We start from the raw sequence: 17,756 nt of genomic DNA, 5'->3' as shown, positions 1-17,756 counted from the left end.
AGTTTACCCCTTTTGGGGATACACATCTTTTTTTATTGTTTGTTCCTGCCCTTTGTTCATTTGCTCATACTGTGCGAGCTCTCTCTGATTTCAAACAGCTTCTGAATACAGTTTAGAGGATTTTTTTTTTGTGGTTTGTACATTATCTGTGCAATTTTAAAATCAACAAGATTACAAAATTTTAATGATATGCTAGTTAACAGCATGTTGGTTGGTTCATAATAATTTGATGTGTTTATAATTCGTATATCTTTCCTCTATAGCATGATTCATTTTGTATGTATTTCCCCATATCTCCAATAGCAGGTAATGTATAGGACTACAAGTGAACAGTACAGTGTATATAATAATTTCTGGTATTGGTGCAAGGCACTAGTTTTCCTGGTGTGCAGTTTGCACACACTTTGACACTAAAAGAAAATATGATGCTGCAAAATTAGAACAATTGTTTTTTTGGTTTTTTATTTATGTGGGTGGAATTACTCTGAATTGAAATTCTGCTTTAGCTTACCATCACGGGGTATGTGTTGAACTGATACCGTCCTAACTGAAGCACTTGCACAACAGCCATATAGATATAAAGTAGTAAACAGCATGACCAATGATACTGATTAAGGTCCCATTCCATTTAGTGTAGTAGAGGCTTTTTAGTGACACAACATGCACAGTAGCAGCACCCTGACTCTGTTTGACCTGAATGAACCTTAATTATTATCACTGTGTTAACACAAACATCTATTCAAGCATGAAAAATAACTTAAATCAAAATTATGGATTATTGTGGAAATTATTATCAGAGTTCTGTTAAATTGGTATGAAACTCTCAGGAATGTTTGTTTTACCATCATTTTTGACAACAGTCAAGTCTTTATTGATCATTAGTGGTTCCATTGGAGACACCAGACAACAGCAACAAAACAGAGCGGCATAGAAACACTAAATGTACCAAGAAAACATCCAGAATCCATAAAATAAAATAAAAACAGCTTAAAAAGATTCTCAGTGAGGTTTTTAAGAGTAGCAGGGGTGGGAACTGAAGCCCTTTTACAGCGGTGAGTTGAGCATGTCATTACAACAAAGATCTATCTCTGGCATGAGTGATTGGCAGAAAACTATCACACACATCATAAAGTCTTTACTGTGACACTCTATTATGAGGGTACAACAATCTAGGAATTCATTTTGCAGTCCACAGCTGTGTTTGTGTCTGTTTCATCTACTTTCACATTTTATAGGAGAGTATTGACACATTTGCATAATAGTATCTGATGGTGGAGAGGAAGTTGCATTGCTTTTATTAAAGTTTACAGTCTTGTTAAAATGAATGAATGTGTTTTGAACCTAGTAACAGCTGGCTCTATCCACAGTGAATGTCATTATGTGTTCAAAGCTTACATTTACCAGTATAAGAATACGTTTGTGTGGTTGAATACAAATGTGCCTTGAGTACAATTTTATGTGTTCCTCCATTGCAACAATACACCACGAGTAGTGCAACATCTAAAGACGTGTCCATGCAATATGTATAACTGATCCACTTGAGCCACACTGAAACAAATATTGCCGAGATGTTGAAAAACAGACGCAGGAGGAATCTGTTATTTCATCAGCTGTCCACCGGCTGGGTGGAAAGGAGCACCATGTCTGAGCAGACCCACAAGGTAAGACGTGGAACGTGAGGAAGAGTAAGGAGGAAGTCATGCTCACGGGAGAGGAGATAACAACATTATGACATAACACTGGGGTCACATTTGGGTGCTTGGAGGGGGTCCAACACCGAATCTGTGTGTGTGTGAGTGCCCTGATTGTGAGTTTTGAATGACTTGGTTGATTGTAAATCACACTCTTTGTATATTGGAAGTATTAATGTGCTTCCTCTCTGTGACCACGAACTCAAGGCAAACTGATACAAATCAAAATGGTCTAAAAAGAGCGTGTCACCATTGTACCAAAAATACAAAGGTAGATTCATTCATGCCAGTGTGCTCACACGCTCAGTCATACGCATACACTCACACACACTCAAGAGGTGAAACCCCACAACAACCACACTTTGTGCACAGTCAAGTGTTCAGCCAAGGCTGGTGATGTTGGAGCGACCACCGGGGGGTGCTACGATGCGGTGGCCAGACCGACGAGGAACATTGTCATCAATCTGCGCCCCTGAGAAATGAAGACATTATTAACATATTAGAATAAATATATTATTAAATGTATTTTATTCAGAACCTCTTCAGTGAACATATGAGGCTGTGTTCCATTTATGTTCCATTTACACATTAAAGTAACCACTAGAATTTAAAATGATAGTTTTGAGAGGCAGAGATGGGCACCAGCATGGAAGCTAAGCAATGTACTGCTGTGGATAGGGTCAGCAACCAAAGGTATTTTTACCACTTAAAAAAGGTTCACCTAAAAAAAAAATCACTTTAAGTGTATACTATATTTAGAATGTTTTCACCACTTTGTTTTGCCGCTAGACAGGCAGACTTTTACTCACTGGAAAGTACCATTATATAAGCCAAATATTGCTCTCTCCAAGCCAACCAAACTCAATTTGCAAAATAACTTATTTTACCTTGTAGGGGACAAGAGCTGCTGAACTACCAGTTCCTTGAACTGTGAGTTTGTTTGTGTGACTTTGGTGTTTCAAAAAGGCTCCGATTCACCAAAGTCACATAATAACACAAATACAAATCAACAGATCAAGACAGTGGTAGACCAGCAACTCCTGTGTTCTGTGAGGTAGAATTACTGATTTCACCTATAGAGTTTGGTTGCTTTGGAATGAGCAATATTTGGCTTGTATACTGACAGTTTTCCTTCAGAAAAAAAGCTGTCTGACAGCAAAGTAAAGCAGCAAAAATGTTCTAAATACATCATACACTTAAACTGATATTTTTCAGGTGGACCTTTTTTAAGTGGTTAAAATACCTAGTGACCCTATCATCAGCAGTACATTGCTTAACTTCTGTACTGGTTCTCCCCTCTGATTCTCAAATCTGGGAGCGTGCCGACCAGCATCTACTGTAGGCAAGACACTGACTATCAATATGTACCTCGTACAACCCCACATTTAATAATCCAAACTATACCTTTACAATGTATGTGAAATATCTTATTTTTGTTACCTGACAGGCTGAAGTTTGACTGGTGAAGATTGCGTATCGGTGGTGGTTGATGAGCAGTCGGTGAAGTTTTGGCTGACGGAGCAGGAGTAATATATTTGGGGGTAGGGACTACATCATACACAGGGCCATCATACATCCCACGGCTAACGCCCTGTTGGTCCTTCACCTGGATAGAAAATGACAAGACACAAACGCAAGCAAGGGAAACTATCACTGGATGCTGAGAGCCCATATAATCATTTAATGAAAAATATCTTTTAAATGTCACATTTTTAAAATCGTCTGGGTACTGTACCTGATTCCTGAATTTAACACGCTGGTAAGCATGGTCTGGGAAGTGCTTGCGGGGAATAAATCGACCGGTACCCTGCTGAACTTGCAGCTTGCCCTCCTCAAAAACCACCTGACCTTGACTCAACACCAGCGCTGGACCCCCACGGCACTCCAGACCCTCAAAGATGTTGTATTCTGAAGCCTGTGTGCACAGAGATAACACGTACAAGACAAAGAGCGAAGAAAAAAAAGGGGATTAAGCAGATAGACTCTTTCAGCTATTTGAACACTGACACCCTACACTGTCTCAGCCCACTGTGCTATTTCAGCAGGCATTGTTTCAGAGGACTTAATGCATGCAGTAAAATGCAGCAGTTGAGAAAATGGGGGATGAATAAGTGAGAGGCTCAGGGCATTTAGGAGGAGCGACACAGTGAATACAGGGGGATGGGTAGAAAGATGGCAGCAGAGGGGTGAAGGGGGATTATAACCCAAAGCCGGCACCAGTCTGGATTAGGGTCTTTGAGAGTGGCAGAGCAGACTGAATACATTATCCACTGTCTAATATCTTTCACTCTATTGTGTCACATTGCTCAAGGCAAATTTTCACCTCTCAGGCCATTCTGCTGAGTTTAAATGCATAATTTTGTCTTGAAAAGTAAAAGGTTGGTTCAAGTAAATTGCAAAATCCAGCAGATTTTCACACTTACCATGCAGATGGCTATGTTTTTGTTTGTCTAGGTTTTGAAATATTCCTCAGAGATTTCTGATGCCATCCCAATACACAGGGGAGAGAAAAAAAAATTTGCCCTTAGCAATTAAAACAACAAGGATTAAAACAACAGTTTCCAGATGAAACCACAGTCCTCACTGTGAAAATCTTTCACCGGAAATATTTTCTATAAATGTAATAATGCTGCAAGTGTCATGGTTGTAGGATTTTTTGGGTTTTGTCTGGCATGTTTTGTGTTTTTTCCCTGTCTCCCCTTCCCCCTCCTTTTTCTCTCCAGGGCAGTGTGTGTGTGCAGCGGCAGCAGTGATTGGCTGGCTCATCTCAGTCAGACACACCTGGCTCTCATCTACTCATTCCTACTGCAATATAAACCTGGTCAGGACGCCACTCCTGTGCTGGATTATACCGTCTCAGTCGGTAAAGTTGGGACAGCTCTTCTCTTGCGCACCTGTTGATTTCTTGTGTTTTTGGAGACTCTTACCCTTCTGTGTTTTTGTGCACCTCCAGTGAATCTTCCAGCCGTTCATGCCGCTCACGTGCTCCAGAGCTGTCGCCTGCTTGGCTTTCTGCTACGCTAGCCAGCCGACCACTGCCTGCACCTGCCCTCGCCTTTTGTTACCTTTTGTCCCGTGTGGGAAATTAACACTTTTTGAAAACTTTCTCTGACTCAGTCTCTGCATCCGGGGTCCAGGCCTTTGTCAAAACGTAACAGCAAGAACCACAAACAAAATTTCATTCACCTCCTCAAATGTTTTACAGTGGCAATAGAAATCTCAGAGATGAGAAAAACTCGAATCTGAGCAAAGAAAAGTGTAAAACCATTTGCATGGCTAAATACACCTTGAGGTAAATAAAAATACATATTTTTATGTAATTTGGGTGAACGGATCCTTTGAAGGGACAGTTCACCCTAAAATAAAAAATGCATATCTTTTTCTCTTCATCTAGATTCTTTTGGTGTGAGCTGCATAGTTTTTGAGATGTAGAAACTACTTCCTACTTAATTACCTGCCAACCATATCTCTACACAGAAGGAAACGTGCATCTGCTCATGTATGAGATGTTATAGCTCAGCCAAGGCCATTAAATGGAAAATTCAGCACTTTACATTTGTATTTCAAGAAAATGTTGATGGTAAATGACTGAGACTGAGTTCTGTTGTGGCAAAATCAGGGGATCTTCCTGCATCCAGCGATGGTCACTCAATATGAGGAAGAACTACAGGCTATTTCAGATTGGATTTCTAGTCTCCTTCACTGGGTAGCCAGGGGACGTGACGGATGACCAGATGCTAGATATTTTTGTCAGGTAACACTGTGTCTAACAAAGTAATAGCCAAACGCAAGGTGGTGATACATGGCAACATGGATGTGGGAGTCACAAGCTCTCCCACAATGCATTCTGGTATATGTTGGCACTGCTGCACAATTCAATGAGGAGGAGAAGTCAACTTGCTCAGTCAATATAGCAGCAAGGAATTTTTTGCTTAAATTGACTAAATTTACCATCAACACTAACTGGACATCTACATCAAAAGTATTGAATTACCCCTTCGATATCAACATCTCGCACTGTCATAAGTATGAGCCTTAAGGTTAGGGTTAGAGTAGATGCACACTTCCCTCTGTGTTGTGATAGGGTTGGCAGAATGAAGAAAGGAAGTAGTTCTTACATGAAATTGCTCACAACAAGGTCTGTGGATTATCTTGAGTAACTGGGTCATGATTTCTGAAAAAAAAACACATTGTTGTTGAGTTTTTCAAATGCATGTTTTGATGCTTTGAGCACTAAAAGCCAAGTGCCATCTAGTTCCATTATACTGGAGAGAAGGCAGACATCTCTACAGCCAGTATCTCCAAAACTCTGTGTTAGGGAATTCTAGGGATCATACTAAGACCTTGGAAAATTCCCTAACACTCTGCAACTCACTCCAAAACAATAATATAACCTAATGTAATAATGTATAACCTTAATTACTAGTGGCTTTGTATGTGATGTAATGCATATATTATATTATTCTGACTCAACCATGCTGCAACATACCGTTAATTGTAATGCCAGGCTTGACTGAATACTGTATTCCAGCTTAAGAGTACATTTCTCTTCACCTCCTGTAAGTTTTTTATTTTATTGTATCTTATTTCACACTGCACCACCGTCTCCCATATGGAACCCTCTCTCCTGCTGCCTTTCTTCTGCCTCTTGTCCTTTACGTGCATTTACTCTCTCAACTGATACAATTTTGGTAGATCGGTTTAGCTCTCAGAACATCAGTTTAAAGGTCCAATGTGTATGATTTATGGGGACTTATTGACAGGATATGTTAGAAATAGAATATAATATTTTTAAGTATGTTTTCATTTCATTCTTTTCCTTCTCCTCTATTTTATTTTGCTCTCACCGACTGCTGGAGTTTGGCACTGATGGTTTTGACGCTGTCAGGGTCCCAGATGACGATGTCAGCATCAGAGCCCACCGCTATCCGACCTTTGCGTGGGTACAGGTTGAAGATTTTAGCAGCGTTGGTAGACGTGACTGCCACGAACTGGTTCTCATCCATCTTCCCCATGGCCTAAGGGACAGAAAGGTGAATATTTAGAGTGTTACATTTAACTCACAGCTACACACTTAAAAGACACACACAGCACACACGTCCTCATTACTCACCACAGCCTTGTCCCAGACAAAACCCATTCTCTCCTCCACTCCATTGGTTCCCTCGGGGATCAGAGTGAAGTCATCTTTACCGATTGCTTTCTGGGAAGTGCTGTATGCACAGTGAGCACTGCCCACCACCTGCAGGTCCCCGCTGTATCAAGACAACAACATGATATGAAATCATCAGCATACCCTTAACACTCCACTGATTAACCTCACATGTCTGCAGATTTTTGAAAAACCTGTGACTCTTGCATACAAGCAGCTCAATCTTTGTGTTCTGATGATCAATTAAAGGTACAGTCTGCAATTTCTGCCATCATGCACTGTAAAAGAAAATTCAAGACCTACTGCCTTCGGTAGATTTTTGAGTTTTGAATCAAACTCAAACTCTTAATTTTTGAAAACTTGATCTGTAAACTTTTGTTGACATAATTCACTTTTCTTCTTCAGATAAACTTGAATCTTTGAATTTCAGAAAACAAAAATGCTATGAAATTGATTTGTCATTATTTGGGTGCTTGAAATTAAATGGTTGAAACTGAAAATACTAAATTATTAACCATCAATCACCTTCACTCAAATTAGTTAACTTGATATTTTTCTAATACAATTTTTATGGGTTTCTAAAACTCTAAGATCAAGTTTATCTAAAGAAGAAAAGTGAATTATCTCAACAAAACATAGTCAGTAATACTTTCTCAAAATTTAAGAGTTTGTATTGTAAAATAACATCAATTGCCATGAAAATCTGACCTGACTCTGTTCACGGACCAAAATTTTATTCACGTTACGTTTAGTATCGTCTGGTGTTTCCCATGTTTCTTCAGAACTTAAGGCAACTAGAGGGGGTAGAGAGGATATGACGCCACTGACAGGCAACCAAATGATACTCACCATTGCTGTCATGGTTTGGGATTTTAGTCAAGTTGTTTTCGGTTTTATTTTGAAGTTCTTGACGTCCCTCTTGTTTCTGTGGCTTTACTTCCTGTCTTTATCTCTTCCCCTTCTTTTTAAACAACTAACTGTTTTCACCTTCTCCCAACTGGCCTTATCTGTGTTGTTATCCCCCCTTCAGTATTTTGTGTGTGTCTTACTTTTACACTTTGCCAGTTGGTCTCCTTTTTGTCTTTTTTATACAGTGTTCAGAGTTTATACAGAGTCTGAATTTTGCCTGTTCCCTTGGTTTTCGTTGTCTTATTGGGATTCCTTCTCTGATATTGACCCGTACCTGCCAGACCTCCCATAAGCTGTTTGTTACTTGCTTCTGTCTGCATTTTGTGTCTATTCCCCTGTTTTTTCCTTGTTACCCTGCTTGACGTGAGATAGTTACCTTAAATAAAATGATGGATTGATCTGTACATTGAGTTGGAAACATTTGGGATGGAGTGAGCATACAACCTGAATATATAGGTCTAGTTTTTAGACATTTTAATGAGGAAATGTTGCTTAATATACCTTTAAAGGAAGTTTGGATGCCAACATGATTTAAAGACAAGATTCACATTCAAGCATTGATGACAAAACACAAAGACAGACATTTCTACTATTAGCCACCAGGTGTCCTCATTGAGCATGTGAGTACAAATCATGAAGTGGCCGTGGGCAGAAATCCAGCCAGCTGAACCAGTCAGAATGGTGCAACGCAGCTGCAATACCAGTCCCTAAAGCCTTAACTAGATCACATCACAAACGTCCACTGCATTATCTAAAATCAATCAATTTATATACTCTTTTTACTGCTTAATATACGAGAGGATACATTTGACATAATAAAGAGCTATTATTAGCATAATTTCTCATCCGAGGCCTTTTAGTTATTTGTTAATTACAGTGATGAGTTCATGATAGTGAGCTGTGGGATCATCACCCCACTGCCATGAGAGTGCCTATTACGGAGATAATGGGCCTCAGTGAAAATGTGAGTTTAAGTGTTGTTCTTTTGTTCGCACCTCTCTGAAAAAGAGCCTAAAAATACACCCTGTCGCTTCAGCGGGAGCTCAAATACAACAGCAGTATCACACCACCGGCGTGACAGCACAGACACGCCCTGAGAGCTGGAGTTGCAGATGAAGGGAGGAGGAGGAGGAGGTGGAGTGAGGATGAGGAGGAAGGCAGTTGGTAGCCAAGGCAACAGATGATGAAGGATTCGAGCTCCTGCGCTATTTATGGAATCGGGGACAGTCAAAAGTGTACAGCAGGATCTTCTGTGCATTTTGTGTGTGTGTGGGGGGGGGGGATGTGTGCACAGGTTTCAAGTAAGAACTCAGGTTTGGTCAGGGGCACTTTATGACTCTATGGTACTGATGAATTATCACTTAACTTACTATTCCAGATGGGGTTTACACATTTAAACTGCCCCACAAATGATTTTACAGTCCTTTATCCATTATTAAGTCTGTCCTCCTCATACACACCTTCATCCTCTCTCCATCTGTTTGTCTTTTTGTCTGTAGCTGGTCTGACATTGTGCATTACACAAGCAGTTGTTTATGGCATGAATACCAAACTAATATCTAAGGGCAAACAGTGAGCTTGGCTTGTAGTTGTCTTCTTTGTTGTCATCCAACTGATTTGCATTTCACTTTCTGCAGAGGTTAGAGCTAAATTAAGCTCACGCGCTGCCTTCACTCTGCATTAATTAGAAAAGTTTTAACATGTTCTGTGAAATATACTGCAGGCTACTTTCTGTCAGGCTTCTCAGAACATTATCATCAGATGCTGTAACACTGAAGCCTTTCATTAAAATGAGACTTTAGTGCGTTTACTTATTTTGAATTATGTGCATCCATCGCTGAAAAGGTTTAAGACGTACCAAGCCAGCAGTGTGTGGAGGTGGTCTGGGGTTGTTGGGTCAGGACTCAGGGGTGGAGATGTCACATAAGCAGCTGCTTTGGCCCAGTTCTTGCTCCAATAATGAGAACCGTCAGTGGCCAGACTAGCTGTAATTGGCTCCCCAAAAACTACAGAACCTGGATGGGAAGACAGCGGGACAGTAAAGGTCAGGTTGTGAAATGAAGATGTTGTTCATAAACACTGAAAAAGTCAATCAAATTAAGGATGTATGATACTGTTTTATGCCAATAGGCCAATATTTTCCAATCAGATTGTGGATATGGATCCTGATAGATGCACATAGAGACCATGAAATCACTCCTGTTGTGGAAATGTGGAACTAATGTGTTATTAAGCCTACTCTTATTGGGATGGCCCACTGACAGACACAAACATAAAATCAAATGCTTTTCAAAATGATACAATTAAGGACCTGATGAGCAATGGAGTGAAAAGAAAGAGAAGCTGACCTTTCCTACGGGCCTGGGTGATCGTGTCGGCTGCACTCTTGCTCATCACCTTGGTGATGTAGACAGGACAGTTCACACGGTTACCAAGAGTGATGGCACGGAACACCGCCTCAGCCTCCAGCTGCATCGACAAGGAGTGAAGAAAATATTAAAACCCATGCATGGATGGATGGATGGAGTGGTGGAATGTAACTAAATGGATTTACTCAAGTACTGTGCTTAAGTTCAATTTTGTAGCACTAATACTTTATTAGAGTCTTTTTTTTCCACTTTCTACTTCTACTCCGCTACATATACTTCTTGCTGCACTACATTTGTTTTTAGTGGTTACTATGGATGTAACAATATATTGAATATCATGATATTTTGAGAAAATAAATGCCGTACTACACTAATGCTGTACCAGACTGTGCTGATATCTACCACAATATCATATGGTTAATTATTTTTTATTTATTATTTTTTATTTTATTTTATAAAATGACTGCTACTGACTGCTACATAATTTTTTGCAACTGAACATACATAATTCAAGTGAACTGCTAAAGGCAATTCATGTCAACTACGGCAGGCTACTTTTATTTTATTTTATTAAAAAAGGAAAGCAGAAGGATGATGGGATATACATAAATTAAATCACCTCTTCAGGACGACTCAGAGGATGGCCTTCAGGTCCAGTGATTCCCATTCCGAGGATTTTGCTCTGTTCCTAAAATACAAATAAAAAGAAATATCCTCATACACACCACAGTAACTGTCAGCATTACACACATTACCTGTCAGATCATGTTTTACACACAAGTCTCATGTTTTAGTGCTTTTGTTAGTACCTCATGGCTGTAAAATTAAAATCTCATGGTCTGTCATGCTATCAAAGAAAATAACGTGTGCATTGTAATCCTAGAATGTCAGTGTTGTTGTGCTTCTCACAGCGCTGTCTGGAGAACACCAATATTTGGACCCACCCCCATACATACATTTTTATTTTTTTTACGTTACGTTTTTCATCAACCATCTCCTTATTTCCACTACCATCCGAGTTAGATTAAGAAGTATGTCATTATCATTCATCAGCACTCCGATTATAATTCATTACAGTCATTTATCTTCAAATACATCATAGTTTTTGCCATAATTGTCCCCTTAATAAGGACCATCATCTCCACGACCATGACTACCACTTTTCATCGCTGCTGTCAGCATTATCAGCACCTTCACCCTCACCATCTTAATCACCGTTACATCATCTTCATTAGTATAATAACGGTCAACAGCAATGGTGGCCTATGATAAAGCTGTCACACCCAGCAGCTGCAGCAGCAGTAACAGCAGCATTAATCCCCTCCCTGACTCTGTGAGAGCTGGGGAGTTATGTAACAAGAACATCTCTCAACTGCAGTGGAGGTTGCAGGGGACTTCAAAGGTAAAAGATTGGTTATGGTTTAGTCCAGACATTATATACTGTTAGTTATTTCAGTACAGGAAACTGCTGTGTCTGTGTCTGGAGGCTGAGTAATGACACTGACACGTTGTGAAGAGGTGTATGGGGTGCCATTTTTTGGGGTAGCATTTACCTGAGCAATCAGGTCTCCATTTTCAGCATGAACTAACACCACTGCACCCAGCTGCTTCAGGAAGGAGAAAGCCTCGTACAACTGGAAAGAGCAGAAAATCACAGAATTACATTACGAAATTAATAATTAGGGTAGCACTTTACATTACAGCTCGGGAATAACATGGTAATATTGTGGTAGTGGTTTGATAATAAAGAGGTAATAATTATACCACGTAGATACCAAAATAATAATCAGGTAAAAGGTAATTAACAATGGGTATATATGGGTAAAATTAGAATGAGGGGAAAAAACAAACAAGAAACAACAACGCAAAACAATAGTTCAGTGATATTTTGGTAACAATACTGAGTGTCGATTTGCTCATGGGTAAGAATAGCTACACAACAACTATTTGGCTATACACTCCCTTACTTTAGCTAAAGTTAAGTTAAGTACTGGCCCTGGGAGACTGAGATTTGACAGTTGCATGACATTACATATCAGCAGTACCTGTTGTTTACAGCTTTTTATTATTTATTTTTTTTTCAGTTGCATTTTGGTTAGTTTATGAAGCAATGCTACTTGGTCAGGTTTAGGGAAAGATCGTGGTTTTCCTCCACCATGTGGTACAAATAGTTTTGTTGGTTGCCATTCATGGCAGTATACACACAGATGTAAATAGCCGCATTGGCTATTCCATCTCAGGTGCAAATAGGCACACTGGCTATTCCAACTCGAGTGCAAATAGCAAGTGCCATAACAATATCATAATGTGCTAACAGTAAAGTGGTTATTTGTTTCCCATTATAACCCTGTTGGCCCTTTATTACACTGATATATTAACTTCAGTCTAATATTATATTTACCCATTGTTAATACCAAGCTACTTTGGTAAACAAACATTATGGGATTGTTGCTTCTTTATCATCAAACTATTGCCCCACTATTACTATATTATCACTAAGCTGTACTTCAATTAGTGATTATGAAACATACCTCAGAGTCGGACATCTGGTACAAATCCTTATATGCCATGTACACTTGGAAGGAGTTGATACCTGACAACAGTGGAAATTATAAATGTATTCATGACAAGAAGGCAATAAAGGGAAGCTCAGTGACAAGGTTTACAAAGACAAACTATGAGTGTAACCAAAGTAATATGTAATGAAATGCAAGAAATAAAGTCAAGATGAAGGGCAAACTTAAAGTTGGAAAATAGGCACAGAAACTGATCTACAACCTCGTCTGCAGAGCATGTTTATGTCTAGCAACTGTAGCATGAAGACTTATGACTCAGCTTCATTTCTGAAGAAAACTGGTCACACAGGCAGCTGCCTTGGCTTAGTTACTGCATTATATTGTAGCTTCCCCAAAAGAAAAGTGATTTCTTACTTAAAACAGATTACAAGCAAAATTCACACACATGCCACCATGACAGCACCGTAATGAGAACAATGGATTTCCGCTGTGACTTCACTATAAGAGGATTCCACGCCGGGCCAAATGCTTTCTAAATCTGTCCCTATTGTTCTTGTGAAATGGTTCCAAAACAGGGATGAACATGCAAGTATTACAACGATGACCACAGCTCTGAAATGTTATGGGCCAACTAAAAACTGATGTACCTTTCTCGTGCACTAGCAGCTCCAACTCATCTTTAATAGTCTCATTCCACTGGGGGATGTCTACGTGCAGGGAGTAATCGCAACACGCCTTCTTGTCTGCAGCCTCCTGCCAGCACTCAAACGCCTCCAGCAGACTATCCCCAGGCTGGGGGGTCACATGGTCGACTGAAAGGTGGGAGAGGTAAAGAGGGTTAAGATGGAAAAAGCAGTGCAACCGATTTTTTGAATGAATATGCAGTGTCCACACTAACTGATCATGGTGGTGCCCCCAGCAAGAGCAGCCTTGGTGCCCTGGAGGAAATCATCAACAGGCTTTGTGCCCAGGTAAGGCTTCATGAAGCAGGTGTTGACGTCTATCCCCCCTGGTATCACCATGCGACCATTTGCCTCGATCACCTTGACACCCCCGGGCACGACCAGATTCTCCCCCACCTGCCTGCCAAGGATAAACATGCATGTGGAGACAAAAGGGGTGGGTGAAAGAGAGGCAGAAAGCAGAAACGAGGAGGCGTGGAGACAACAAGAAAAGATGTGGTGCAGGAAAATATATGGGTGTGGATACAAAAGGGTTGGTGGAGAATGAGGAGAGCATAAATAGAATAAGGAATCATTATTGAGTGCAAAATATGCACAATACTCAAATCTATATTTTTATGCCTCTGCAGCTCTTATGCATAAGTGGCTTCTTATATACGCACTTGATGAGCCCATCCTCAATGTAGACATCTGCATAGAAAGACCGGTCATCATTGACCACTCGTCCTCCTTTGATCAACAGCCTTTCACTCTGCAGGGGAGAAGTACAGAGAGAGGGAGAGGGGCACAAAGGGAGGGAGGAGGGAGAGGTACAAGAAGGGTGTGAATTCAATCCTGACATTTTTATATATTGCACAATCTGTTATGTAATCCATTACTTTATAGCAATGTTATAACACAGTGCAGTGAATGAGGGTGGAATGAAATGCACAGTAACACACACAAGTGCTGTGCATGGGCAGAGTCTCACAAATGCTTTTATTAGTGGCTTTTGCCTTACTTTCTTATTTGCATTAATTATAATGTACAATGAGATTATGAGTAGAATGAAATTAGGGTTGTGCAATTAATTACTACATTCACAATATCACAATAATCACAATATGATAGCATTCAACATTTAAATAGCAGAAAGTGCACTTTTTTGAAAAAGGTAAAATGTGTGACAAAACTGTGCAAAATACCCCATAATCTGAAGATATCTATTTGTACAGTCTTGCAAGAATCTGGACCATGTCTGGAGCACATCTGTTGATTTTTTGATATGCTTAATACCAGGTCAAATACGCATAACCCAGCATTTGCCTCATATAGTATACTGTGTCCAGGTACATCTAATGCCGCATTAAATAAAATATCCAAACATGCCCTCATGGCATTTATTGATATTATGTGGACTATTTTTTATGTGGAGTATTTGGCTAGAATATGACAAATCCATATCATCCCTCTTTGTCACTTAAGCATGCACTTTTACAATGCAAGTTGCATTCACCCATTCACACACAGATTCATACAATAATAGCAGAGGCTGCCATGCCATGCCATGCAAGGTGCCTCTTCTCCTTGGAAACTAACCTTTAACACACGCAAAGGGGCACAAGGATATTTTGGTATGCAGAGTCAAGGGAATCCAATCAGTGGACGACCCCACTTTATCATGGCCAACCATGAATTTGAGGTATGGCATAAGTCATATCAGAAGAACATCTTAACTCCCTATTCTGATAGTGTCAAAGAGGCCCCAGTTTAGAGTTAAATTATAGGCTCCAGATTTGACATTTTGCAGTGCCATGCTAACATGGATTATATCATATATGGGTCATAGTTTGAAATATTCTGGGGTATTTTATGATAAGTACTGTAGTGCTGCAGAGCTGCCCTGGCCTATAAATCTTGCTCTCCTGTCTTCAGTGAAATTGAAAATTCTGATGCAAAATTATCACTCCCACTCAATCTAAATCATACTGCAAATACAATATCTGTCCAAATAATAGCAATATATATATCTGACTATATCAAGCAGCCCTAAGTCAAATACTGAATATGTAGAAACAAGATGTTCCATAAGCACGTTTTTCTCAGATTAGCACAAGTCCACACCCTCCACCACCATGGAGAGTGCTTGGCAACAGCATTAGGAAGATGCTATGTCTCCATGGTAACCAGTGATCATCCATGGTTCGAGATGACGGCAACTGACAGCCCTGCTGAATCCTCAGCACACTTAGCCAATAAGGGTGCTGTGAATGCAGTCTGATGCGTGTATTTATGTATCCACGATGCAATTAACTGCTTATTAACTGTATTTGTTTAACTTAATAATTTTCTAGAATGACAGAGGAGGCTTTGTGCGCAGTGCATGCTTTGTCTGAATAAGGATGCATCTTTGCACAGATCCAGTCTCACACCGTTGTGCTGTTTCATGCAACCATTGTTTCCTGTGCAGGTCCATATTCGACCGTCACGTCGACCGAGTTAATCCCTCTGACAGGCGTTGAGATTACACAACACCGTGCAGCCCTGACGAGAATACACGCTCGATCTGACACACACACACACACTGAGAATTGTCACCTGCCTCTCTGTCTAGGGTTTATTGTTACACTGCAGGAGAAACAGTAGAGGAGCCTTCTGCTCTTTGCCGCCTCACTAAGAATTTAATCTCCTCTCTCTGTGCCATCCGGCATTGGCAACAGAGATTTGCATTCAAGCGGTGGAGAAGCTTCTCCGGCCACCGCTGACTGAGCAGGCCGGCTCGCTTACCGTCAGATGGGGGATGCTGTTCTTCCCCTGGTAACCGGTGCCAGACATCCTGCCTCCGTCGCTCTGCCCCCGGGCAATGAACTCAGTAGCGGCTAGCGGTGACTCTTGCGCCCTGCGCTGCGCTCTGCGCCCCTTTGTCTCCCCCCGCTATATGTGTGTGAGTGTTACTGACTGTTTCCGTGTGTGAGAGAGACGGACAACGATGAATCCGCCGCCGTACGGCTGCGTCAGGCTGCGTGCGGCGCGCGCTATGAAAGACAGGTGACGATACTGTGCGTGCGCGCGTGCGGAAAGTGAGCCTGGAGGCGTTCACGGCACCGAGAAACGTCGGCAACCACACACACCCCCTACATCACGTGAGAGCACAAAAACAATACAGCGAGGGCTGCTGTCTGTATGCTTGTCTGTCGCTGTCCACTTCAGCACCACAGACAAGATGAGCGTCTTTTGTATCGACGTGCTGGTGCATTTGCATATTTTTGGAGAATTTTGTTTGAGCTGCGTAGACGTAACTGCAATGCAGCACAAAAGTTCGTCATTTATTCAGACTGAGGCGTTTGACTCACAATAAAAACTCCTGAGGGGTTAGAAATTAATTAGGCCAACACAACACAATTCGATGAACAAAAATAAAATATTCATATAGGCTATGTATATTTCAGTCATTAAAAACTGATAGTCGTTGATGTTTCTCGAAATAGGCCAATAGTCATCATAAAAAAAGACAATACAGAAGTAAATGTGATTCATTCTTAACTTCTCCTAATTGTATCACTAATATTTATTTTATTATCAGATTATAATCTCACTATATTTATGTATTTATTGTACATATTTTTATTATTCGAGGGTGCCTAACAAACTCGAATACTGATGAAAACAAGCTTTTAGACAACTCGTGGGGAGTCACATTCCTTTGAATGTTGATTTATGTGGCCTATCTTGTCCCTTTTCAAATGGGAAACCTGTTCGGCCATTTTAACCAAAAAAAAAAAAAAAAAAAAAAAAAGAAAAGAAAAGATACACAGAGAAAAAAAAGCCGAGGGGTAAAATCGTCAGTCCTACCTTCCCATTTGGGCTTTCCTTCCCGGGCGAACATCTGCTTTCAACAACAGGGCGTCCTCCGTCTGTCTCCCCAGGCGAGTTGCTCAGGAACCCCTCCCGGGCTTCGCCGGGCGTCTTCCCGATGGAGTCACCCGTGTCCAGGAGCCTCTCCCGGCTCCCGCTTCTCGGGGTGCGGCTCCCTTTCCTCCCCACCGCGTAGCTATCGAAGTCTATGGTCTTGCTCTCAAACGCCCCCTCCACCGAGCTGAACATGCCGAAGCTCTTCCTCTGGTTCGGCCCGGTGCTGATCGGCCCCGCCAGATACACCGGGAGCTCATCCTCCCGGTTCCACTGCCTCCTGCAGTCAGACATTGCGCTGGCTTCCACACTAGAGATTGTGGAGACTTTCCCCCCAGTCTGAAGAGATGGAGACGGCAGTGAGGAGCCTGGCTGGTCTTACGTCTAACCGGGTCACAGACAGACGGCCCCGCCTCTCAAGCGCGCTCTGATGCTGTGAACTGTGAAAAGCTGCTCTCTCTCCGGGCTACCTAAGCATGCTGCTGCCTCCTGTATCACACACACACATGAACAAGTGGAATGATGCAGTGCTCCAGTTTTAACAGAAG

The 17,756-nt window shown here is 41.1% G+C and overlaps 1 protein-coding gene across 2 annotated transcripts; it reads right to left on the bottom strand.

Annotated features, from left to right (window-relative positions):
- Window positions 1-832: 832 nt before the first annotated feature.
- crmp1 (collapsin response mediator protein 1) lies at window positions 833-17,617 on the bottom strand. 2 transcript variants are annotated; one of them, XM_084715447.1, is made up of 14 exons: window positions 17,152-17,617; window positions 13,983-14,071; window positions 13,536-13,720; window positions 13,285-13,449; window positions 12,653-12,714; window positions 11,675-11,755; window positions 10,741-10,809; window positions 10,101-10,221; window positions 9,611-9,767; window positions 6,805-6,946; window positions 6,539-6,709; window positions 3,427-3,606; window positions 3,132-3,297; window positions 833-2,163 (listed from the first exon to the last, which is right to left on the bottom strand). In XM_084715447.1, exons 1-14 carry the CDS (start codon window positions 17,500-17,502, stop codon window positions 2,072-2,074), a joined length of 2,031 nt encoding a protein of 676 aa, XP_084571573.1. In that variant the 5' UTR covers window positions 17,503-17,617; the 3' UTR covers window positions 833-2,071. The 2 variants fall into 2 exon arrangements, with proteins under 2 accessions (XP_084571573.1, XP_084571574.1); XM_084715448.1 differs by lacking the exon at window positions 17,152-17,617 and adding an exon at window positions 16,087-16,313.
- Window positions 17,618-17,756: the final 139 nt, after the last annotated feature.

Source organism: Lutjanus erythropterus, chromosome 3, assembly GCF_056507025.1.
Source record: "Lutjanus erythropterus isolate fLutEry1 chromosome 3, fLutEry1.hap2, whole genome shotgun sequence".
In the NCBI taxonomy this organism is placed as follows: Eukaryota; Metazoa; Chordata; class Actinopteri; order Lutjaniformes; family Lutjanidae; genus Lutjanus; species Lutjanus erythropterus.
This window is presented reverse-complemented; position numbering and strand designations above follow the sequence as displayed.

What these genes read in the sequence shown, in the direction of transcription:
- crmp1 (XM_084715447.1), bottom strand. Translation starts at nt 17,502, where the DNA reads ATGTCTGACTGCAGGAGGCAGTGGAACCGGGAGGATGAGCTCCCGGTG. An exon ending in TGGGGGCACCACCATGATCA is followed by an intron (nt 13,450 to 13,535) that starts GTTAGTGTGGAC and finishes CCCACCTTTCAG; the next exon opens with TCGACCATGTGACCCCCCAG. An exon ending in GTCAAACTTCAGCCTGTCAG is followed by an intron (nt 2,164 to 3,131) that starts GTAACAAAAATA and finishes TTCATTTCTCAG; the next exon opens with GGGCGCAGATTGATGACAAT.